Source organism: Mus caroli, unplaced genomic scaffold (genome assembly GCF_978045245.1).
Source record: "Mus caroli unplaced genomic scaffold, Mus_caroli_1 scaffold_5, whole genome shotgun sequence".
Lineage (NCBI taxonomy): Eukaryota > Metazoa > Chordata > Mammalia > Rodentia > Muridae > Mus > Mus caroli.
The window spans coordinates 90,002,522-90,028,691 of NW_028227260.1; the positions used below are offsets into that span (position 1 = coordinate 90,002,522).

At 39.5% G+C, this 26,170-nt stretch overlaps 1 protein-coding gene across 1 annotated transcript in view; it reads left to right on the plus strand.

Moving 5' to 3' along the window:
• Cfap47 (cilia and flagella associated protein 47) overlaps positions 1-26,170 on the plus strand; it is a 262,175-nt gene that overhangs the window by 140,115 nt on the left and 95,890 nt on the right. The window contains exons 40-42 of the mRNA XM_085838136.1: positions 8,571-8,651; positions 19,794-19,861; positions 24,671-24,816. Coding sequence (XP_085694262.1) covers positions 8,571-8,651; positions 19,794-19,861; positions 24,671-24,816 — 295 coding nt within the window. The remainder of the gene's footprint in view (positions 1-8,570; positions 8,652-19,793; positions 19,862-24,670; positions 24,817-26,170) is intronic.

Genomic DNA, 26,170 nt, shown 5'->3' on the forward strand with positions numbered 1-26,170 from the left:
TCAATATGTCTAGGTTGTATATCCAACCCCTAGCATATTGCTAATATAGATGTTGCTATGTAAAACTCCTTCCAATAACTCTTTCTTCTACTGGAGTTCTGACAGGAAATATAGGTAGCAATGATAGTCAAATGAAATAGTAATAATGGGATAAGTACTTACTAACTTGAAATCTCTGACATAATCCAAGGAAATGAACTCAATTTAAACCAATAAGCTATCATGTAACTGCTTGGTCCTCTCGTTTGTCATTGCCTCCAGTTCCATGTGGCCATATAAATCTACTTTATGGAGCCTGTATACTCAGTAACTGCATTGCAGCTAAGGAAACCCAGGCTTCAGATCTTGCCAGCGTTTACAATGGCTGTTAACTACCCACATCTCTTATCTCATTTCTCTCCATTTCAGATAATATGTCTAGCACTTGCTGTGTATGAATTCTATTGTGTGGTTTCCTGTTTACTCTAGAATATAATTTGAATTCATTTATATGTTTATGCTCTTTACTATGGAACATCAGTATCTTCCTTCATAATCATTCTTATTTTTTCCTTTTTTGTAACTAAAATAACTTAACAACTCTGAAAAAAGGAAGAAACTCTTTGAGGTTATGGTTTCACAGCATTAGTCCATGTAAGTGTAGGAGGTATAACATAGCAGTTCCTGTACTCAATGGTGAGTTCTTATAATAGATATAAGAAGTTCACATTGGGGTGTACCAAAAAGCAGAGAGCTAGAAAGGAACCTTCAGCTGGGATATGCCATTCTAAAGACTGTCTCTGGTAGTCTACTTCTGCCTTCTATGCACTTCCTTCTAAGATTCAGTAGTCTATCCAAATAGAACCCTCCACTCGTTAATAAAGGTCAAAGTACAACATGATGAGGAACATTTCAGGTTCAAAGTACGATGCTGTGTGTGTGTGTGTGTGTGTGTGTGTGTGTGTGTGTGTGTGGTGTGTATGAGATTTTCATTTCTATGTATTTCACATATTTCTTTTTTTTTTTTATATTTTTATTACATATTTTCCTCAATTACATTTCCAATACTATCCCAAAAGTCCCCCATAGCGCCCCCCACTTCCCTACCCACCCATTCCCATTCTTTTGGCCCTGGCATTCCCCTATATTGGGGCATATAAAGTTTGCAAGTCCAATGGGCCTCTCTTTCCATTGATGGCCGACTAGGCCATCTTTCGATACATATGCAGCTAGAGACAAGAGCTCCAGGGTTCTGGTTAGTACATCATGTTGTTCCAACAATAGGGTTGCAGATCCCTTTAGCTCCTTGGGTACTTTCTCTAGCTTCTCCATTGGGAGCCCTGTGATACATCCAATAGCTGACTGTGAACATCCACTCCTGTGTTTGCTAGGCCCCGGCATCGTCTCACAAGAGACAGCTATATTTGGGTCCTTTCAGCAAGATCTTACTAGTGTATGCAATGGTGTCAGCATTTAGAAGCTGATTATAGGACGGATCCCTGGATACAGCAGTCTCTAAATGGTCCATCCTTTCATCACAGCTACGAACTTTGTCTCTGTAACTCCTTCCCTGGGTGTTTTGTTCCCAATTCTAAGAAGGTGCACAGTGTCCACACTTTGGTCTTCATTCTTCTTGAGTTTCATGCGTTTAGCAAATTGTATCTTATATCTTGGGTATCCTAAGTTTTGGGCTAATATCCACTTATCAATGAATACATATTGTGTGAGTTCTTTTGTGATTGTGTTACTTCACTCAAGATGATGCCCTCCAGGTCCATCCATTTGGCTAGGAATTTCATAAATTCATTCTTTTTAATAGCTGAGTAGTACTCCATTGTGTAAATGTACCATAATTTCTGTATCCATTCCTCTGTTGAGGGACATCTGGGTTCTTTCCAGCTTCTGGCTATTATAAATAGGGCTGCTATGAACATAGTGGAGCATGTGTCCTTTTTACCGGTTGGGACATCTTCTGGATATATGCCCAGGAGAGGTATTGCTGGATCCTCCGGTAGTACTATGTCCAATTTTCTGAGGAACCGCCAGACTGATTTCCAGAGTGGTTGTACAAGCTTGCAGTCCCACCAACAATGGAGGAGTGTTCCACTTTCTCCACATCCTCGCCAGCATCTGCTGTCACCTGAATTTTTGATCTTAGCCATTCTGACTGGTGTGAGGTGGAATCTCAGGGTTGTTTTGATTTGCATTTCCCTGATGATTAAGGATGTTGAACATTTTTTCAGGTGCTTCTCTGCCATTCGGTATTCCTCAGGTGAGAATTCTTTGTTCAGTTCAGAGCCCCATTTTTTAATGGGGTTATTTGACTTTCTGGAGTCCACCTTCTTGAGTTCTTTATATATATTGGATATTAGTCCCTTATCTGATTTAGGATAGGTGAAGATCCTTTCCCAATCTGTTGGTGGTTTTTTTGTCTTATTGATGGTGTCTTTAGCCTTGCAGAAGCTTTGTAGTTTCATGAGGTCCCACTTGTCAATTCTCGATCTTACAGCACAAGCCATTACTGTTCTATTCAGGAATTTTTCCCCTGTGCCCATATCTTCAAGGCTTTTCCCCACTTTCTCCTCTATAAGTTTCAGTGTCTCTGGTTTTATGTGAAGTTCCTTGATCCACTTAGACTTGACCTTAGTACAAGGAGATAGGAATGGATCGATTCGCATTCTTCTACATGTTAACAACCAGTTGTGCCAGCACCATTTGTTGAAAATGCTGTCTTTCTTCCACTGGATGTTTTTAGCTCCCTTGTCGAAGATCAAGTGACCATAGGTGTGTGGGTTCATTTCTGGGTCTTCAATTCTATTCCATTGGTCTATTTGTCTGTCACTATACCAGTACCATGCAGTTTTTATCACAATTGCTCTGTAGTAGAGCTTTAGGTCCGGCATGGTGATTCCACCAGAGGTTCTTTTATCCTTGAGGAGAGTTTTTGCTATCCTAGGTTTTTTGTTATTCCAGATGAATTTGCAGATTGCACTTTCTAATTCGTTGAAGAATTGATTTGGAATTTTGATGGGGATTGCATTGAATCTGTAGATTGCTTTTGGCAAGATAGCCATTTTTACAATGTTGATCCTGCCAATCCATGAGCATGGGAGATCTTTCCATCTTCTGAGATCTTCTATAATTTCTTTCTTCAGAGACTTGAAGTTTTTATTATACAGATCTTTCACTTCCTTAGTTAGAGTCACGCCAAGATATTTTATATTATTTGTGACTATTGAGAAGGGTGTTGTTTCCCTAATTTCTTTCTCAGCCTGTTTATTCTTTGTGTAGAGAAAGGCCATTGATTTGTTTGAGTTAATTTTATATCCAGCTACTTCACCGAAGCTGTTTATCAGGCTTAGGAGTTCTCTGGTGGAATTTTTAGGGTCACTTATATATACTATCATATCATCTGCGAAAAGTGATATTTTGACTTCATCTTTTCCAATTTGTATCCCTTTGATCTCCTTTTGTTGTCGAATTGCTCTGGCTAGGACTTCAAGTACAATGTTGAATAGGTATGGAGAAAGTGGACAGCCTTGTCTAGTCCCTGATTTTAGAGGGATTGCTTCAAGCTTCTGACCATTTACTTTGATGTTGGCTACTGGTTTGCTGTAGATTGCTTTTATCATGTTTAGGTATGGGCCTTGAATTCCTGATCTTTCCAAGACTTTTATCATGAATGGGTGTTGGATCTTGTCAAATGCTTTTTCCGCATCTAAGGAGATGACCATGTGGTTTTTGTCTTTGAGTTTGTTTATATACTGGATTACGTTGATGGATTTCCGTATATTGAACCATCCCTGCATCCCTGGGATGAAACCTACTTGGTCAGGATGGATGATTGTTTTGATGTGTTCTTGGATTCGGTTAGCAAGAACTTTATTGAGGATTTTTGCATCAATATTCATAAGGGATATTGGTCTGAAGTTTTCTATCTTTGTTGGGTCTTTTTGTGGTTTAGGTATCAGAGTAATTGTGGCTTCATAGAATGAGTTGGGTAGAGTACCTTCTGTTTCTATTTTGTGGAATAGTTTGTGAAGAACTGGGATTAGATCTTCTTTTAAGGTCTGATAGAACTCTGCACTAAACCCATCTGGTCCTGGGCTTTTTTTAGTTGGGAGACTATTAATGACTGCTTCTATTTCTTTGGGGGATATAGGGCTGTTTAGATCATTAACCTGATCTTGATTCAACTTTGGTACCTGGTATCTGTCTAGGAACTTCTCCATTTCATCCAGGTTCTCCAGTTTTGTTGAGTATAGCCTTTGGTAGAAGGATCTGATGGTGTTTTGGATGTCTTCAGGATCTGTTGTTATGTCTCCTTTTTCATTTCTGATTTTGTTAATTAGGATGCTTTCCCTGTGCCCTCTAGTGAGTCTGGCTAAGGGTTTATCTATCTTGTTGATTTTCTCAAAGAACCAGCTCCTTGATTGGTTGATTCTTTGAATAGTTTTTCTTGTTTCCACTTGGTTGATTTCACCCCTGAGTTTGATTATTTCCTGCCGTCTACTCCTCTTGGGTGAATTTGCTTCCTTTTGTTCTAGTGCTTTTAGGTGTGTTGTCAAGCTGCTAATGTGTGCTCTCTCTAGTTTCCTTTTGGAGGCACTCAGAGCTATGAGTTTTCCTCTTAGAAATGCTTTCATTGCGTCCCATAAGTTTGGGTATGTTGTGGCTTCATTTTCATTGAACTCTAAAAAGTCCTTAATTTCTTTCTTTATTCCTTCCTTGACCAAGGTATCATTGAGAAGAGTGTTGTTCAGTTTCCACGTGAAGGTTGGCTTTCTATTATTTATTTTGTTATTGAAGATCAGCCTTAGTCCATGGTGATCTGATAGGATGCATGGGACAATTTCAATATTTTTATATCTGTTGAGGCCTGTTTTGTGACCAATTATGTGGTCAATTTTGGAGAAGGTACCATGAGGTGCTGAGAAGAAGGTATAACCTTTTGTTTTAGGATAGAATGTTCTGTAGATATCTGCCAGATCCATTTGATTCATAATTTCTGTTAGTTTCACTGTGTCCCTGTTTAGTTTCTGTTTCCATGATCTGTCCATTGGTGAAAGTGGTGTGTTGAAGTCTCCCACTATTATTGTATGAGGTGCAATGTGTGCTTTGAGCTTTACTAAAGTTTCTTTAATGAATGTGGCTGCCTTTGTATTTGGAGCATAGATATTCAGGATTGATAGTTCCTCTTGGAGGATTTTACCTTTGATGAGTATGAAGTGTCCCTCCCTGTCTTTTTTAATGACTTTGGGTTGGAAGTCAATCTTATCAGATATTAGAATGGCTACTCCAGCTTGTTTCTTCATGCCATTTGCTTGGAAAATTGTTTTCCAGCCTTTCATTCTGAGGTAGTGTCTATCCTTTTCTCTGAGATGAGTTTCCTGTAAGCAGCAAAATGTTGGGTCTTGTTTGTGTAGCCAGTTTGTTAGTCTATGTCTTTTTATCGGGGAGTTGAGTCCATTGATATTAAGAGATATTAAGGAAAAGTAATTGTTGTTTCCTGTTATTTTTGATGTTAAAGTTGGCATTTTGTTCTTGTGGCTGTCTTCTTTTAGGTTTGTTGAGGGATTACCTTCTTGTTGTTTCTAGGGCGTGGTTCCTGTCCTTGTATTGGTTTTTTTCTGTTATTATCCTTTGAAGGGCTGGATTCCTGGAGAGATAATGTGTGAATTTGGTTTTGTCGTGGAATACTTTGGTTTCTCCATCTATGTTAATTGAGAGTTTGGCTGGGTATAGTAGCCTGGGCTGGAATTTGTGTTCTTTTAGTGTCTGTATAACATCCGTCCAGGATCTTCTGGCTTTCATAGTCTCTGGTGAAAAGTCTGGTGTAATTCTGATAGGCTTGCCTTTATATGTTACTTGGCCTTTTTCTCTTACTGCTTTTAGTATTCTATCTTTATTTAGAGCATTTGTTGCTCTGATTATTATGTGTCGGGAGGTATTTCTTTTCTGGTCCAGTCTATTTGGAGTTCTGTAGGCTTCTTGTATGTTCATGGGCATCTCTTTCTTTAGATTTGGGAAGTTTTCTTCTATAATTTTGTTGAAGATGTTTGCTGGTCCTTTGAGTTGAAAATCTTCATTCTCATCCACTCCTATTATCCGTAGGTTTGGTCTTCTCATTATGTCCTGTATTTCTTGGATGTTTTGAGTTAGGATCTTTTTGCATTTTACATTTTCCTTGATTGTTGTGCCGATGTTCTCTATGGAATCTTCTGCACCTGAGATTCTCTCTTCAATCTCTTGTATTCTGTTGCTGATGCTCGTATCTATGGTTCCAGATTTCTTTCCTAGGGTTTCTATCTCCAGTGTTGCCTCATTTTGGGTTTTCTTTATTGTGTCTACTTCCCTTTTTAGGTCTAGTATGGTTTTATTCATTTCCATCATCTGTTTGGATGTGTTTTCCTGTTTTTCTGTAAGGACTTCTACCTGTTTGATTATGTTATCATGTTTTTCTTTAAGGATTTGTAACTCTTTAGCAGTGTTCTCCTGCAATTCTTTAAGGGATTTTTGTGCTTCCTCTTTATTGTCTTCTGCCTTTTTATCAGTGTTCTCCTGCATTTCTTTAAGTGTGTTATTAAAGTCCTTCTTGAAGTCCTCTATCATCATCAGGAGATATGCTTTTAAATCCGTGTCTAGCTTTTCCGGTGTGTTGGGGTGCCCTGGACTGGGCGAAGTGGGGGTGCTGGGTTCTGATGATGGTGAGTGGTCTTGGTTCCTGTTAGTAAGATTATTACGTTTACCTTTCGCCATCTGGTAATCTCTGGGGTTAGTTGTTATCGTTGTCACTATTTAAAGATTGGAGCAGAAGCTGTGTTCCACTCACCAGCAGTCTCTAAATCCTGCGGCGGGGTTCGTGGGTAGCTGATGGTACCCTGGTGCTGGTCCAGCCGGAAGAGGCCTGTGGTCCTACTCAGGCCGTTTTTCTGCTTCCCTAACTAATGCAGTCTCTGGTCCCGCGTGCAATTGGATTGGAGCAGAAGCTGTGTTCCACTCTCCAGAAGGCTTAAGATCCTGTGGTGGGTGTTGTGGGTAGCTGGTGAGTGTCAGCCGACCCTGCGCCCCAGCTGCCCCGGTGCTTTTCTGACCGGAAGAGGGTTGTGGCCCTATGTAGGCCGGATTTCTCTCTCCCCAACCAGAGCAGTCTCAGGTCCCGCGTGATTGGACTGGAACAGAAGCTGTGTTCCACTCACCAGCAGTCCCAAAATCCTGCGGCGGGGGTCGTGGGTAGCTGGCGGGTGTCAGGCAACCCTGCGCTCCCGCTACCCCGGCGCTGATCCGGCCGGGTGAGGCCTGTGGCCCTACTCAGGCTGGTTTCTGCTTCCCTAACTAATGCAGTCTCAGGTCCCGCGCAATTGGATTGGAGCAGAAGCTGTGTTCCACTCACCAGCAGTCCCAAAATCCTGCGGCGGGGGTCGTGGGTAGCTGGCGGGTGTCAGGCGACCCTGTGCTCCCACTACCCCAGCGCTGATCCAGCTGGATGAGGCCTGTGGTCCTACTCAGGCCGGTTTCTGCTTCCCTAACTAATGCAGTCTCAGGTCCCGCGCAATTGGATTGGAGCAGAAGCTGTGCTCCACTCACCAGAAGTCTTAAGATCCTGTGGCGGGTGTTGTGGGTAGCTGGCGAGTGTCAGCAGACCCTGCGCCCCAGCTGCCCAGGTGCTTTTCTGACTGGAAGAGGGTTGTGGCCCTATGTAGGCTGGATTTCTCTCTCCCCAACCAGAGCAGTCTCAGGTCCCGCATGATTGGACTGGAGCAGAAGCTGTGTTCCACTCACCAGCAGTCCCAAAATCCTGCGGTGAGGGTCGTGGGTAGCTGGTGGGTGTCAGGCAACCCTGCGCTCCCGCTACCCCGGCGCTGATCCGGCTGGATGAGGCCTGTGGTTCTACTCAGGCCGGTTTTCTGCTTCCCTAACTAATGCAGTCTCAGGTCCCGCGCAATTGGATTGGAGCAGAAGCTGTGTTCCACTCACCAGCAGTCCCAAAATCCTGCGGAGGGGGTCGTGGGTAGCTGGCGGGTGTCAGGCAACACTGCGCTCCCGCTACCCTGGCACTGATCCGGCCGGGTGAGGCCTGTGGCCCTACTCAGGCCAGTTTCTGCTTCCCTAACTAATGCAGTCTCAGGTCCCGCGCAATTGGATTGGAGCAGAAGCTGTGTTCCACTCACCAGCAGTCCCAAAATCCTGCGGCGGGGGTTGTGGGTAGCTGGCAGGTGTCAGGCAACCCTGCGCTCCCGCTACCCTGGCGCTGATCCAGCCGGATGAGGCCTGTGGTCCTACTCAGGCCGGTTTCTGCTTCCCTAACTAATGCAGTCTCAGGTCCCGCGCAATTGGATTGGAGCAGAAGCTGTGCTCCACTAACCAGAAGTCTTAAGATCCTGTGGCGGGTGTTGTGGGTAGCTGGCGAGTGTCCCTATTTCACATATTTCTATTTCATTTTCTCTAATGTATCCTTTGAGTTTCAGAATGAGCAAACATTTACAGTCTGAATATAGGTTATTGGTAAGAAAAATGAGAAGGAAGAATGGTTTGTTGCCATCTGAATTTTGTTAAGTACAATTGGAAATAACTTTTTGTATTTATTTCAGTGTCATTCTCGTGGAATCCACAACACTTATGTATTTGCCAGCACAAGTAACTGATTCTTCAAAGTTCTCTGTAATGCCTGAGTAAGTAGTTTTGATTTTATACTTACACATAGTGAAAGGAAAGTTATAAGAAATTAGTGCCCAAGGAAACTTGGTACATAGAGACCTGAACAGTAGTCTTTATTTATAAACTATGTGTCATTTACATTATGTGTATTCTTTTTTTTAATTTTTAATATTTTTTATTACATATTTTCCTCAATTACGTTTCCAATGCTATCCCAAAAGTCCCCCATAGCGCCCCCCACTTCCCTACCCACCCATTCCCATTCTTTTGGCCCTGGCATTCCCCTATATTGGGGCATATAAAGTTTGCAAGTCCAATGGGCCTCTCTTTCCAGTGATGGCCGACTAGGCCATCTTTCGATACATATGCAGCTAGAGACAAGAGCTCAGGGGTACTGGTTAGTTCATCATGTTGTTCCAACTATAGGGTTGCAGATCCCTTTAGCTCCTTGGGTACTTTCTCTAGCTTCTCCATTGGGAGCCCTGTGATACATCCAATAGCTGACTGTGAGCATCCACTTCTGTGTTTGCTAGGCCCCTGCATAGTCTCACAAGAGACAGCTATATTTGGGTCCTTTCAGCAAAATCTTGCTAGTATATGCAATGGTGTCAGCGTTTAGAAGCTGATTATGGGATGGATCCCTGGATATGGCAGTCTCTAGATGGTCCATCCTTTCATCACAGCTCCAAACTTTGTCTCTGTAACTCCTTCCATGGGTGTTTTGTTCCCAATTCTAAGAAGGGGCACAGTGTCCACACTTTGGTCTTCATTCTTCTTGAGTTTCATGCGTTTAGCAAATTGTATCTTATATCTTGGGTATCCTAAGTTTTGGGCTAATATCCACTTATCAGTGAATACATATTGTGTGAGTTCCTTTGAGATTGTGTTACCTCAGTCAAGATGATGCCCTCCAGGTCCATCCATTTGGCTAGGAATTTCATAAATTCATTCTTTTTAATAGCTGAGTAGTACTCCATTGTGTAAATGTACCATAATTTCTGTATCCATTCCTCTGTTGAGGGACATCTGGGTTCTTTCCAGCTTCTGGCTATTATAAATAGGGCTGCTATGAACATAGTGGAGCATGTGTCCTTCTTACCAGTTGGGACATCTTCTGGATATATGCCCAGGAGAGGTATTGCTGGATCCTCCGGTAGTACTATGTCCAATTTTCTGAGGAACCGCCAGACTGATTTCCAGAGTGGTTGTACAAGCTTGCAATCCCAGCAACAATGGAGGAGTGTTCCTCTTTCTCCACATCCTCGCCAGCATCTGCTGTCACCTGAATTTTTTTTTTTTGTCTTTTTCTTTCTTTTATTTTCTTTTTTTTTAATATTTTCTGTTTTTGGATATTTTATTCATTTACATTTCAAATATTATCCTCTTTCCCTTGATCTACCTTCCTTTTGGGTTCTTTCTTCCTTCCTTCCTTCCTTCCTTCCTTCCTTCCTTCCTTCCTTCCTTCCTTCCTTCCTTCCTTTCTTTTTTTCTTTCTTTCTTTCTTTCAATTTTTTTTTTAATTTTTAGTATTTTTATTACATATTTTCCTCAATTACATTTCCAATGCTATCCCAAAAGTCCCCCATAGCGCCCCCCACTTCCCTACCCACCCATTCCCATTCTTTTGGCCCTGGCATTCCCCTATATTGGGGCATATAAAGTTTGCAAGTCCAATGGGCCTCTCTTTCCATTGATGGCCAACTAGGCCATCTTTCGATACATATGCAGCTAGAGACAAGAGCTCCGCGGTTCTGGTTAGTACATCATGTTGTTCCAACAATAGGGTTGCAGATCCCTTTAGCTCCTTGGGTACTTTCTCTAGCTTCTCCATTGGGAGCCCTGTGATACATCCAATAGCTGACTGTGAACATCCACTCCTGTGTTTGCTAGGCCCCTGCATCGTCTCACAAGAGACAGCTATATTTGGGTCCTTTCAGCAAAATCTTGCTAGTGTATGCAATGGTGTCAGCGTTTAGAAGCTGCTTATGGGATGGATCCCTGGATAAGGCAGTCTCTAAATGGTCCATCCTTTCATCACAGCTACGAACTTTGTCTCTGTAACTCCTTCCATGGGTGTTTTGTTCCCAATTCTAAGAAGGTGCACAGTGTCCACACTTTGGTCTTCATTCTTCTTGAGTTTCATCCTTTAGCAAATTGTATCTTATATCTTGGGTATCCTAAGTTTTGGGCTAATATCCACTTATCAGTGAATACATATTTTGTGAGTTCTTTTGTGATTGTGTTACTTCACTCAAGATGATGCCCTCGAGGTCCATCCATTTGGCTAGGAATTTCATAAATTCATTCTTTTTAATAGCTGAGTAGTACTCCATTGTGTAAATGTACCATAATTTCTGTATCCATTCCTCTGTTGAGGGACATCTGGGTTCGTTCCAACTTCTGGCTATTATAAATATGGCTGCTATGAACATAGTGGAGCATGTGTCCTTTTACCGGTTGGGACATCTTCTGGATATATGCCCAGGAGAGGTATTGCTGGATCCTCCGGAAGTACTATGTCCAATTTTCTGAGGAACCGCCAGACTGATTTCCAGAGTGGTTGTACAAGCTTGCAATCCCACCAACAATGGAGGAGTGTTCCTCTTTCTCCACATCCTCGCCAGCATCTGCTGTCACCTGAATTTTTGATCTTAGCCATTTTGACTGGTGTGAGGTGGAATCTCAGGGTTGTTTTGATTTGCATATCCCTGATGATTAAGGATGTTGAACATTTTTTCAGGTGCTTCTCTGCCATTCGGTATTCCTCAGGTGAGAATTCTTTGTTCAGTTCTGAGCCCCATTTTTTAATGGGGTTATTTGACTTTCTGGAGTCCACCTTCTTATGTTCTTTATATATATTGGATATTAGTCCCTTATCTGATTTAGGATAGGTGAAGATCCTTTCCCAATCTGTTGGTGGTTTTTTTGTCTTATTGATGGTGTCTTTAGCCTTGCAGAAGCTTTGTAGTTTCATGAGGTCCCACTTGTCAATCTCGATCTTACAGCACAAGCCATTACTGTTCTATTCAGGAATTTTTCCCCTGTGCCCATATCTTCAAGGCTTTTCCCCACTTTCTCCTCTATAAGTTTCAGTGTCTCTGGTTTTATATGACGTTCCTTGATCCACTTAGACTTGACCTTAGTAGAAGGAGATAGGAATGGATCGATTCGCATTCTTCTACATGTTAACAACCAGTTGTGCCAGCACCATTTGTTGAAAATGCTGTCTTTCTTCCACTGGATGTTTTTAGCTACCTTGTCGAAGATCAAGTGACCGTAGGTGTGTGGGTTCATTTCTGGGTCTTCAATTCTATTCCATTGGTCTATTTGTCTGTCACTATACAAGTACCATGCAGTTTTTATCACAATTGCTCTGTAGTAGAGCTTTAGGTCCGGCATGGTGATTCCACCAGAGGTTCTTTTATCCTTGAGAAGAGTTTTTGCTATCCTAGGTTTTTTGTTATTCCAGATGAATTTGCAGATTGCACTTTCTAATTCGTTGAAGAATTGAGTTGGAATTTTGATGGGGATTGCATTGAATCTGTAGATTGATTTTGGCAAGATAGCCATTTTTAAAATGTTGATCCTGCCAATCCATGAGCATGGGAGATCTTTCCATCTTCTGAGATCTTCTAGAAATTCTTTCTTCAGAGACATGAAGTTTTTATTATACAGATCTTTCACTTCCTTAGTTAGAGTCATGCCAAGATATTTTATATTATTTGTGACTATTGAGAAGGGTGTTGTTTCCCTAATTTCTTTCTCAGCCTGTTTATTCTTTCTGTAGAGAAAGGTCATTGATTTGTTTGAGTTAATTTTATATCCAGCTACTTCACTGAAGCTGTTTATCAGGTTTAGGAGTTCTCTGGTGGAATTTTTAGGGTCACTTATATATACTATCATATCATCTGCAAAAAGTGATATTTTGACTTCATCTTTTCCAAATTGTATCCCTTTGATCTCCTTTTGTTGTCGAATTGCTCTGGCTAGGAATTCAAGTACTATGTTGAATAGGTATGGAGAAAGTGGACAGCCTTGTGTAGTCCCTGATTTTAGAGGGATTGCTTCATGCTTCTCACCATTTACTTTGATGTTGGCTACTGGTTTGCTGTAGATTGCTTTTATCATGTTTAGGTATGGGCCTTGAATTCCTGATCTTTCCAAGACTTTTATCATGAATGGGTGTTGGATCTTGTCAAATGCTTTTTCCGCATCTAACGAGAGGACCATGTGGGTTTTGTCTTTGAGTTTGTTTTTATACTGGATTACGTTGATGGATTTCCGTATATTGAACCATCCCTGCATCCCTGGGATGAAACCTACTTGGTCAGGATGGATGATTGTTTTGATGTGTTCTTGGATTCGGTTAGAAAGAACTTTATTGAGGATTTTTGCATCAATATTCATAAGGGATATTGGTCTGAAGTTTTCTATCTTTGTTGGGTCTTTTTGTGGTTTAGGTATCAGAGTAATTGTGGCTTCATAAAATGAGTTGGGTAGAGTACCTTCTGTTTCTATTTTGTGGAATAGTTTGTGAAGAACTGGGATTAGATCTTCTTTGAAGGTCTGATAGAACTCTGCAGTAAACCCATCTGGTCCTGGGCTTTTTTTGGTTGGGAGACTATTAATGACTGCTTCAATTTCTTTGGGGGATATAGGGCTGTTTAGATCATTACCCTGATCTTGATTCAACTTTCGTACCTGGTATCTGTCTAGGAACTTCTCCATTTCATCCAGGTTCTCCAGTTTTGTTGAGTATAGCCTTTGGTAGAAGGATCTGATGGTGTTTTGGATGTCTTCAGGATCTGTTGTTATGTCTCCTTTTTCATTTCTGATTTTGTTAATTAGAATGCTTTCCCTGTGCCCTCTAGTGAGTCTGGCTAAGGGTTTATCTATCTTGTTGATTTTCTCAAAGAACCAGCTCCTTGATTGGTTGATTCTTTGAATAGTTCTTCTTGTTTCCACTTGATTGATTTTGCCCCTGAGTTTGATTATTTCCTGCTGTCTACTCCTCCTGGGTGAATTTGCTTCCTTTTGTTCTAGTGCTTTTAGGTGTGTTGTCAAGCTGCTAATGTGTGCTCTTTCTAGTTTCTTTTTGGAGGCACTCAGAGCTATGAGTTTTCCTCTTAGAAATGCTTTCATTGCGTCCCATAAGTTTGGGTATGTTGTGGCTTTATTTTCATTGAACTCTAAAAAGTCCTTAATTTCTTTCTTTATTCTTTCCTTGACCAACGTATCATTGAAAAGAGTGTTGTTCAGTTTCCACGTGAATGTTGGTTTTTTTATTTATTTTGTTATTGAAGATCAGCCTTAGTCCATGGTGATCTGATAGGATGCATGGGACAATTTCAATATTTTTGTATCTGTTGAGGCCTGTTTTGTGACCAATTATGTGGTCAGTTTTGGAGAATGTACCATGTGGTGCTGAAAACAAGGTATATCCTTTTGTTTTAGGGTAAAATGTTCTGTAGATATCTGCCAGATCAATTTGATTCATAACTTCTGTTAGTTTCACTGTGTCCCTGTTTAGTTTCTGTTTCCATGATCTGTCCATTGGTGAAAGTGGTGTGTTGAAGTCTCCCACTATTATTGTATGAGGTGCAATGTGTGCTTTGTGATTTACTAAAGTTTCTTTAATGAATGTGGCTGCCTTTGTATTTGGAGCATAGATATTCAGGATTGATAGTTCCTCTTGGAGGATTTTACCTTTGATGAGTATGAAGTGCCCCTCCCTGTCTTTTTTGATGACTTTGGGTTGGAAGTCAATCTTATCAGATATTAGAATGGCTACTCCAGCTTGTTTCTTTATACCATTTGCTTGGAAAATTGTTTTCCAGCCTTTCATTCTGAGGTAGTGTCTATCTTTTTCTCTGAGATGAGTTTCCTGTAAGCAGCAAAATGTTGGGTCTTATTTGTGTAGCCAGTTTGTTAGTCTATGTCTTTTTATTGGGGAGTTGAGTCCATTGATATTAAGAGATATTAAGGAAAAGTAATTGTTGTTTCCTGTTATTTTTGTTGTTAAAGTTGGCATTCTGTTGTTTTGGCTGTCTTCTTTTAGGTTTGTTGAGGGATTACCTTCTTGTTGTTTCTAGGGTGTGGTTCCCGTCCTTGTATTGGTTTTTTTCTGTTATTATCCTTTGAAGGGCTGAATTCCTGGAGAGATAATGTGTGAATTTGGTTTTGTCGTGGAATACTTTGGTTTCTCCATCTATGTTAATTGAGAGTTTGGCTGGGTATAGTAGCCTGGGCTGGAATTTAGTGTCTGTATAACATCTGTCCAGGATCTTCTGGCTTTCATAGTCTCTGGTGAAAAATCTGGTGTAATTCTGATAGGCTTGCCTTTATATGTTACTTGGCCTTTTTCTCTTACTGCTTTTAGTATTCTATCTTTATTTAGTGCATTTGTTGTTCTGATTATTATGTATCAGGAGGTATTTCTTTTCTGGTCCAGCCTATTTGGAGTTCTGTAGGCTTCTTGTATGTTCATGGGCATCTCTTTCTTTAGATTTGGGAAGTTTTCTTCTATAATTTTGTTGAAGATGTTTGCTGGTCCTTTGAGTTGAAAATCTTCATTTTCATCCACTCCTATTATCCGTAGGTTTGGTCTTCTCATTGTGTCCTGTATTTCTTGGATGTTTTGAGTTAGGATCTTTTTGCATTTTACATTTTCCTTGATTGTTGTGCCGATGTTCTCTATGGAATCTTCTGCACCTGAGATTCTCTCTTCCATCTCTTGTATTCTGTTGCTGATGCTCGCATCTATGGTTCCAGATTTCTTTCCTAGGGTTTCTATCTCCAGTGTTGCCTCATTTTGGGTTTTCTTTATTGTGTCTACTTCCCTTTTTAGGTCTAGTATGGTTTTGTTCATTTCCATCATCTGATTGGATGTGTTTTCCTGTTTTCCTTTAAGGACTTGTAACTCTTTAGCCATGTTCTTCTGTAGTTCTTTAAAGTCCTTCTTGATGTCCTCTACCATCATCATGAGATATGCTTTTACATCCAGGTCTAGCTTTTTAGGTGTGTTGGGGTGCCCTGGACTGGGCAAAGTGGGAGTGCTGGGTCCTGATGATGGTGAGTGGTCTTGGTTTCTGTTAGTAAGATTCTTACGTTTACCTCTCACCATCTGGTAATCTCTGGAGTTGTTATAGTTGTCTCTGTTCAGAGGTTGTTCTTCTGGTGATTCTGAGTACCATCTGTCAGCAGACCTGGGAAACAGGCTCTCTCCTCTGAGTTTTAGTGGTTAGAGCACTCCCTGCTGACAAGCTTTCCTCTTAATGGGAAGGTGTACTGATATCTGGCGTTTGGACCTCCTCCTGGCCGAAGAAGAAGGCCGAAAACAGGACCTTTCCCAGATGCTCTGTTGCTTTGGCAGGTCACAGAAGCTGTCAGCTTCTGTGGTGCACACTCTCAGCTGTGCAGACTAAGTTCCTAAGTTCGGTGGAGTCCTGGATCCAAGATGTGCTCCCTGCTCCTGAGGCCGAGGGCTCCTGTGCAGGGCAGACCACTGTCTTCTAGCTGGGAGGGTGCCGGATGTCTGCGGCCCCAAAAGGGTGCTGGCTCAGCGGCTCTGTGCCTCCTGCCTGTCCCAGAAGCTGTCTGCCTCTGTGGTCCTCACTCTCACCTGTGTAGTCTAAGTTCGGCGGAGTCCCGGAGCCAAGATGGCGCTCCCTGCAGGGCGGATCACTGTCCTCAGGCTGGGAGGGTACTGGATGTCTGTGGCCCCAAAAGGGTGTTGCCTCAGCGGCTCTGTGGCTCCTGCCTATCCCAGAAGCTGTCTGCCTCTGTGGTCCTCACTCTCCCCTGTGCAGACTAAGTTCGGCGGAGTCCTGGAGCCAAGATGGCGCTCCCTGCAGGGTGGACCTCTGTCCTCCGGCCATGTGTACTCTTTTTCAGTTGTATTTTCAGTATTTTTATATTCATGTCTAAGAAAATATGCACTTGATTTACTACAGTATTTTTTTTTTCATCATGACTTTGTTCTACCAATAAATAAATAAATAAATAAATAGATAGATAGATAAATAAATAAATAAATGCTAGAAATGATTTTGGATATGCGCTTGCTATAAATTGTCTTCATACTGGTTAGGTATATATATTTTTTAATCTCTAATCTTTTCAAGACTTTTTTTTAATAAGTGGTTGTTAGATTTTGTCAAAGGCCTTTTCTACATTTATGGATGGGTAATCTGTTTCTTTTTTATTTCATTTTGTTTATATAGTGGATTACATTGATTGATTTTCATATGTTTAACCATCCCTGCATCTCTGACTTGTAACTATTAGTCACTGTGAATAATCTTTTTGATGTGTTTTTAGATTCCATTGGCAAGTATTCCTTTGAGTATTTTTATACTATGTTCATTCTTTATATTACATTATATATATTCTTTACATTTAAATTATGTCCATTCTTTATTGAATCTTTTTGTGACTTGAATATAAGGGTGACTATGGCTTTATAACCTGAATTTGGTAGTGTTCCTTCTGTTCTATTTTTTGGAATAATTTAAGGAGTGTTAACATTAGCTATTCTTTGGCAGTTTGGTAGAATTCTGGCCTTGAGATTTTTTTTTGGTCGTGGGGGAAGCAGCAGGGAGACATTTATTTTATTAACTAAATTACTTAGTTTAAATACTGATCTCAGCTTCCCTTTCCTCCTCATCTCCAGTTTCCTCTATCTCACCCCTGTCCCCTGGATCCATGCTTCCTCTCCTCCTCTGAAAAGTCTAGGCCTTCCCATGTATATCAACCAGCCTTAGCATATCAAGTTGCAGTAAGTCTAGGCACATCTTTGGCTACAGAGGGAGTCTAGACTTGGCAGCCCAGTTTGAAGAGTGATCCAAAGGTAGGCAACATAGTCAGAGAGACAGCCTCTGTTCCCATATTAGAAGTCTCACATGAAGACCCAGGTGTACAGCGGTTAGATATGTGTAGAATGCCTAGTTCCTTCCCATACATGTTTTCAGGTTAGTAGTTCAGTCTCAATGAGCCACTTTGTGCCCAACTTAATTGACTGTAGTTTTTTGGTAGTGGCCTTGACCCCTCTGGCTCCTTTAATCCTTTGTCTCACTCTTCTACAAGATTCTCCAAGTTCTGTTTAATATTTGGCTGTGGGTCTCTGCATCTGTTTCCATTAGCTGTTGAGTGAAGCCTCTCTGATGACAGTTATGATGGGCTCTTGTCTGCAAGTATAGCAGAACATCATTAACAATGTCAGGGGTGAATTCTCTCTCATGGCATTGGTCTGAAAGTGTGTCAGTCATTGCCCCTTCCCTCAAATTCTGTTTCATCTTTTTTATCCCTGTACATATTGTAGACAGGACAAATTGTAGGTCTAAGGTTTAGAAGCTGGGTTAGTTTCCCAATGTCTCCACTGGGAGTCGTACCTGGTTATAAGAGATGGCCAGTTCAGGTTCCATGACCCCCATTGCTAGGAGTATTAGGTTCTCTTTCATTGATCCCTGAGAGTTTCCATTGTCACAGATTTCTTCCTCATCTAGTGTTGCCCCCACCCAATCCAGTTGCCCCTCTCAGTGCTCTCTCCTTCTTTCCACCCCCAACCTCATTCCTCCACACCTTCCCCTTTAAGTCTTCCTCCCATCCTTCAATATGAAACTTATGTGAGAATATGAAACTTATTTAGGCAATGTTTTACATGCAGAAATCTATTTTATTTTAAGTGATGTCATTAAGAACAGTTGGGACAACTTATTTTGAAATTTTACTTTTAATCAGGGAATGGTAGATTATATAAGCTGCTGTTGATTGTATATAAGGAAAACACACCTATACAAAATGAATAAGAAAATCTTTTGCACTTTGGACATAGGTCTGTGATTTTGTTTCTTAAAAATAAATCTTGTGTGCTACAGAGATAGCTCCAAGTTTAAAAGCACTGACTGCTTTAACAGCGGTCCTGAGTTCAATTCCCATCATCCACATGGCGGCTCACAACCATGAAGAGATCTGATGTCATCTTCGGGTGTGTCTGAAGAGAGGGACAATGTACTCAAATACATAAGATAAATCTTTACAAATCATATAACATCATTTTGAAACAAAATAAATATTTTATTTAACGTTGGCTAGCTTCCAATATACAATGCCCTCTAATGGGCAGTTTGGAAAATGAAATTTTGTTATCCATGTTGTTTCAAACAATATTTTTTAAAATAATCTTTATTATTCTTTCCACTCTGTCTGCTCTCTACATGTGAATGTATCAAGCTATAGTACCTGTAACAGTATAAAATTAGTGTCTATCAAACATGCCAAATATTAGATGTTTCTTAATTTTTAACAAAAGGCATTACAGCATTTAAGTTTCCTACCAAAATATGTATTAGTAGAATTAAAGCACAGAATAATTATAAATGTGGGAAATAACATCAAGAAGAATATGTTGCTAAGAACATGTTACTCCTAATTTCAAATCAAATTAACAGAAATGGAGGGATTTCAGATTTTATTTAGATACAGTATGTTTCAGGGTCAAATTTAGTTTATATATATATATATATAGTAAATATTGGTTAAATGATTATTCATCAAAGTAATCATGAATGGTAACAGAGATAAATTGGGTTAAAATTAAGGGTCTGGCATACCTGAAAACATGAGAAGAGAGACAGTTGTCTCAGATTGTGATATGCTCTGTCATTTCTAGACCTCCAAGTAAAAATTCTAAGCTGCCAGATATCATATCTTTAAAGAAACAGATAAAATATGAAAATGATTATAGAGATTTTCTCCCCTTGGAAGGCAAGTTCTTTCTACAATCACTTTGGAAGAGAATTTCTGTTTAGCTCTAAGACACACCCTGTTTTTGACTCACTGTTTAAAAGTTAATGGGATATTTCACTAAAATTTACAGATAATATTAAACGTTTGAGCAAATGCCTTTTAATTCTGGCACTGAGGAGTCAGAGTAAGGGATATCTCTGTGAGTTCCAAGTCATCTTGATTTTTATAATGAGCTGTAGGCTAGCAAGTGATATACAATGAGACAACTGTTTCCAAAAAGTAGTGGAAATATGAAAAAATTCTAATTTGTTCTTGCCTTATTTTTGAGTTTGCTTATGATTATAGATAGTGATAATAATTGAATATCTGTAATCTTTAATAAAAGAGATATTCTTTCCCTCTTCTGACAGACATATGAGGAGTAGCGACTATGCTGCTGATCAGAGTTCTTCCCATGCTGAAAATGGCTTAAGAACATGTGAGTATCTCATTGAAACACTTGGGTTTTTGTTTGTTTGCTTGCTTGCTTTTGTTTGTTTGTAGTTTTTTCTTGTATCTGATTTTTATGTGAAAAAAAAAACTGAACTGAGATATTCATCACGGTTGCTTATGATAATAGAATGGTGACTTCTAAAAATTTCTGGCCAAATGCAGATTGACTTGTATCTGCCTTTTTTGTTAAGTATTCTTTTGAGGATTCTACTCCAACATTTTCTTTTACTACTGAGTCTGTTTCCACTAGCATGTAGGATACATATTTAAATATATGATCTTTATGTTGTTTTTGAATTTTATTAAACTTATTTTTATTGGGTATTTTATTTATATTTCAAATGGTATCCCCTTTCCTGGTTCCCCCCCAAAACCCCTATTCCCCCACTTCTATGAGGGTTTTCTCCCACCCATGCACTCCAGCCTCCCCTTTCTATCATTCCCTACATGGGGGCATCGAGCCCTCACAGGACCAAGGACCTCTCCCATTGATGCCCAACAAGGCCATCCTCTCCTACATATGAGGCATGCTGGCTACTTCCATGTATACTCTTTGGTTGGTGGTTTACTCCTTGGGAGCTCTGCGGGGGAGGGGGGTTCGGGCTGGTATACACTGTTGCTCCACCCATGGGGCTGTAAACTCCTTCAGCTCCTTCAGACCTTCCTCTTACTCTTCCATTGGGGATCCTGTGCTCAGTACAATGGTTAGCTATGAGCATGTGCCACTGTATTTATCAGTCTCTGGCATTTAAACCTACTTAAATACCTTGCATTTTTGAAGTTAGAATTATGAAAATACTGTTTTCACCTAGTATTATTAAGTAAATATAGGTCTCAAAAAGATGGACAAAGTTACACAAAGGGGGCCACAAAGAACTCAGATTTGACTTTCAGAAGATGATGTTTGAACATTGTATTTGACCATATTCTATTAAGATTTTGAATATGCTATGAAAAATATTGTAAAAGATGGGCAGAATGATCAATAGGAAACTGAATGTAGAAATGTTCTGGTTAACCATATCTTCAGATCTAACCATCATAATTACAGCAATAGTCAGTTGTAACACTTACCATCAAATAGAAGCTGAAACATGGAATATTTCCAAGCCATTTTATTCATGTGTCTTTTGTTTACTGATTCCCTACCCCTAGTATCTTACTTGAGGCAGCTGGCATATAATCTTATAAGTAGGATCTCTGTAGGTCTGACACTTCTCAAAACTAATAACTGAGTTTTAAAGGATAGAGAAGAAATGATTAAGCATATATTAGATTAGTATCATAAAACATGGCACTTCACTTCTGCTGAAGTCTGTCACAGAGTGTTTGTTCAGATGAAGTGATTAAGTTTTGCCTATCATCATTGTGCTACAGTAGCTTTCCAGGAATCAGTCAATATCTTTTAAAACTACTGAAAAAGAAATATGAATAAAGTTTTGTGGTTATAGTAGTTACTGTCAACTCAAATTGTCCATTATGTTTTATTATGTGAATTGCTTAATAAGCCATCAGTTAGAAATTCAACAAGGGCTGTTATACATATGTATATGTGTATATATATATATACATATATATACATACATACATGAATTAAATTTAAATAGTACTAAGATCTTTCATCAGATCATTTACTAAGGAATAGTTGATAGGTGAACATAGTTATATATTTTGTTATGTGAAACTTGAGATCATCAATAGAGGAGTGTTCTTCTTTCTCTATATCCTCGCCAGCATCTGCTGTCACCTGAGTGTTTGATCTTAGCCATTCTGACTGGTGTGAGGTGGAATCTCAGGGTTGTTTTGATTTGCATTCCCCTGATGATTAAGGATATTGAACATTTTTAGGTGCTTCTCAGCCATTCCGTATTCATCAGTTGAAAATTCTTTGTTTAGCTCTGTACCCCATTTTTAATAGGGTTATTTGGTTTTGTGGAGTCCAACTTCTTGGGTTCTTATATATACATTGAATATTAGCCCCCTTTCAGATTTAGGATTGATAAAGATCTTTTCCAAATCTGTTGTTGGCATTTTTGTCTCATTGACAGTGTTATTTGCCTTATAGAATCTTTGCAATTTTATGAGATCCCATTTGTTAATTCTTGGTCTTAAAGCATAAGCCATTGTTCTGTTTAGGAATTTTCCCGTGTGCCTATATCTTCGAGGCTTTTCCCCACTTTCTCCTCTAAAGTTCAGTGTCTCTGGTTTTATATGGAGTTCCTTAATCCACTTAGACTTGAGCTTTGTACAAGGAAATAAGAATGGATAAATTCTCATTCTTCTATATGCTAACAACCAGTTGAGCCAGCACCAGTCATTGAAGATGCTGTCATCTGTCCACTAGGTTATTTTAGCTCCTTTGTCAAAGATCAAATGACCATAGGTGTGTGGGTTCATTTCCAGGTCTTCGATTCTATTCCATTGATCTACCTGTCATTGTACTAGTACCATGCAGTTTTTATCACAATTGCTCTGTAATACAGCTGGAGCTCAGGGATGGTGATTTCACCAGAGGTTCTTTTATTGTTGAGAATAGTTTTTGCTATCCTAGGTTCCTTTGCTATTCCAGATGAATTTGCAGATTGCCCTTTCTAACTCAGTGAAGAATTCAGTTTGAATTTTGATGGGGAATGCATTGAATCTGTAGATTGCTTTTGCCAAGATAACAGTTTTTACTATATTAATCTTGCCAATCTATGAGCATTGGAGATCTTTCCATCTTCTGAGATCTTCTTTGATTTCTTTTGTCAAAAACGTGAAGTTTATCATACAGATCTTTCACTTCCTTAGAGTCACACCAAGGTATTTTATATTGTTTGTGACTCTTTTGAAGGGTGTTGTTTCCCTAATTTCTTTCTCAGTCTGTTTTTCTTTGGGTAGAGAAAGGCCAGTGATTTGTTTGAGTTAATTTTATATCCAGCTACTGCATGGTAGCTGTTTATTGGGTTTAGGAGTTCTATAGTGGAATTTTTAGGGTCACTTATATATACTATCATATCATCTGTAAATAGTGATATTTTGACTTCTTCCTTTCTAATTTGTATTCCTTTGATCTCCCTTTGTTGTCTAATTGCTCTGGCTAGGACTTTAACTACTATATTGAATAGGTAGAGAGAGAGTGGGCAGCCTTGCCTAGTCCCGGATTTTAGTGGGATTGCCTCATGTTTCTCTCTGTTTACTTTGATGTTGGCTACTGGTTTGCTGTTTATTGCTTTTATTATGTTTAGATATGGGCCTTGAATTCCTGAACTTTCCAAGACTTTTATCATGAAGGGATATTGGATTTTGTCAAATGCTTTCTCAGCATCTAATGAGATGATCATATGGTTTTTGTCTTTGAGTTTGTTTATATAGTGAATTATGTTGATGGATTTCAATATATTGAACCATCCTTGCTACCCTGAGATGAAGCCTACTTGATCATGATGGATGATTGTTTTGATATGTTCTTGGATTCTGTTTGAGAGAATTGTATTCCGTATTTTTGCATTGATATTCATAAGGGAAATACACTCGTCCTTTGCTGGTGCGATTGCAAGCTGGTACAACCACTCTGGAAATCAGTTTGGCAGTTCCTCAGAAAATTGGATATAGATCTCCTGGAAGATCCAGAAATACCACTCTTGGGCATATACCCAGAATATGCTCCCACTTGTAATAAGGACACATGCTTCACTATATTCCTAGCAGCCTTACTTATAATAGTAAGAAGCTGGAAAGAACCCAGTTTTCCCTCAACAGTGGAATGGATACAGAAAGTGTGGTACATTTACACAATGAAGTACTACTCAGCTATTAAAAACAATGAATTCATGAAATTCTTTGACAAATGGATGAATCTGGAGACTATCATCCTAAGTGAGGTAACCCAATCACAAAAACACACATGATATGCACTTTCTAATAAGTGGATATTAACCTAGAAGCTCAGAATACCCAAGATACAATTTGCAAAACACATTAAACTCAAGAAGAAGGAAGACCATAATGAGGATACTTCTATCCATTTTAGAAGGGGGGAACAAAACACCCATGGAAGGAGTTAAAGAGACAAAGTTCAGAGCAAAGAATAAAGGTATGACCATCCAGAGACTGTCCCACTTGGGAAGCCATCCCATTAACAACCACCAAACCCAGACCCTATTGCAGATGCCAACAAGATCTTGCTGACAGGAGCCTGATATAGCTGTCTCCTGAGAGGCTCTGCAGTGCCTGACTAATATAGAAGTGGTTGCTCATAGTCATCCATTAGATGGAGCACAGGGTTCCCAATGAAGGAGCTAGAGAAAGTAAGTACCCAAGAGCTGAAGGGGTTTTCAGCCCCCTAGGAAGAACAGCATGAACTAACCAATACCCCCAGAGCTCCCTGAGAGTAAAGCACCAATCAATAAAAATACATGGAGTGACTTGTAGCTCTAGTTACATATGTAGCAGAAGATGGCCAAGTTGATCATCAATGGAAGGAGAGGCCCTTGGTCCTGTGAAGTTTCTGTGTGCCAGTATAGCGGAATGCTTGGGCTAGGAAGCAGGAGTGGGTGGGTTGGGAACAGAGGGATGGAGGAGAGATTAGGGGATTTTTGGAGGAGAAACTAGGAATTGGAATAACATTTGAAATGTAAATAAAGAAAATATCTAATAAAAAAACTGGAGATCATATTACCAGTAGTTTCTTATTAACAGTATGTATTATGTTACATTGTTTTCAACATTTTATACATCCTAAAATGTTATTTATAAAATAATACTTTGTTTGAATAGTTTATTTATTAACTCTCTCTGTCTCATATTTTCATAGCAATTAAGTCTAACTTCATCAGAGAATTCTTCTGTTCATCAACAACACTTTCCCTGAGACCAAAAACATCTTCAAGTCTGGAGGTCTACTATCTTCCCTTTGACATGCATGTTCGCTATTGTGCCATCATCCTGAGCAACAAAGATGTAAGTACAGAATTGTATGCTGTGCTTCTTCCTTTATGGGTTGCTTCTGTTATGAAGTAAACATTAAAGGCAACATTTAAATAACTGGGACTACAGAAAAATTCATGCTTTTAGTCCTCAAATACCAAGGGAAGAATCTCTTTCTGAATGATAGTAAGAGTCCCACTACTTGTAGATAAATCTTATGGAAGCTGCTTATGGAAGTTCCATGGAATTAGAACTGCAATAAGTGGCTTTGTCTCAGTCTCTGTGGGTCATAGACCTGGTCATACTGAATCCTCTACTTATGGTCTATTTAAATATTAAGTGAAGGAACTGACCAAGACTGGCATCTCCTTGTAGATTTATCTGAGGAAGGATCTGCTTCCAACTTCACAAGTTGTTTTGGAATTAATTTCTTTGTCCCTGTGGCATTCATGCACCTTGGTTCTTAAAACCAAGAAAGGAGAGAACAATTCAGGGGAGGAAGGAAAGAGAAGACAAGAGAGAGGAGACTAATTCAGGAAGAGACTGATTGTACGATATTGATCTTGGGAATGGGGAATTTTTAGAATCCTCAGAATATATAGACACACATTCATATATATGTGTGTTCACTAAATTTAACTAATCGATGAAATTAGGAGATGGTTCTTTTGTTGTTCAGCATCATTTTAACTATCCTGTTTTTGTTTGTTTGTTTTTTCTATATGGTATTGAGAATTGTTCTTTCAATATCTGTAAAGAATTTTTAGTAGGGATTGCATTGAATCTGTACATTGCATTTGGAATGATGACCATTTTCACTGTTAATCCTACAGATCCATGAGCATGGGAGATCTTTTCATCTTCTGATATCCTCTTCAATTTCTTTCTTCAGAAAACTGTCACATAGGTTTTTCACTTGCTTGGTTAGAGTTAGACCAAGGTATTTTACATTATTTGTGGGTATTATGAAGGGTGCTGTGTCCCTAACTTCTTTCTCAACTGGTTTATCACTTTGGAAGAAGAAGGCTACTGATCTGTTTGAATTAATTTTGTATCCAGGCATTTTGCTGAAGTTGTTTCACCTGTAGGAGTTCTCTGTTAGAATTTTGTGGTTGGTCCATACTGATTTTCCTTAAAGAACCAGCTCTTAGTTTCTTTGATTATTTTTTATTGTTTTCTTTTTTCTAATTAATTATACTTTCATCCCAGAGTTTATTTCCTGCCATCTACTCCTCTTGGGTGTATTTGCTTATTTTTTCTACAGCATTCAGAAGTACTTTAAATTCATTAGCATGAGAATTCTCCAATTTCTTTATGAGGGCATTTAGTGTCATAACCTTTTCTCTTATCACTGCTTTTGTAGTGTCCCATACTTTTGGGAATGTTC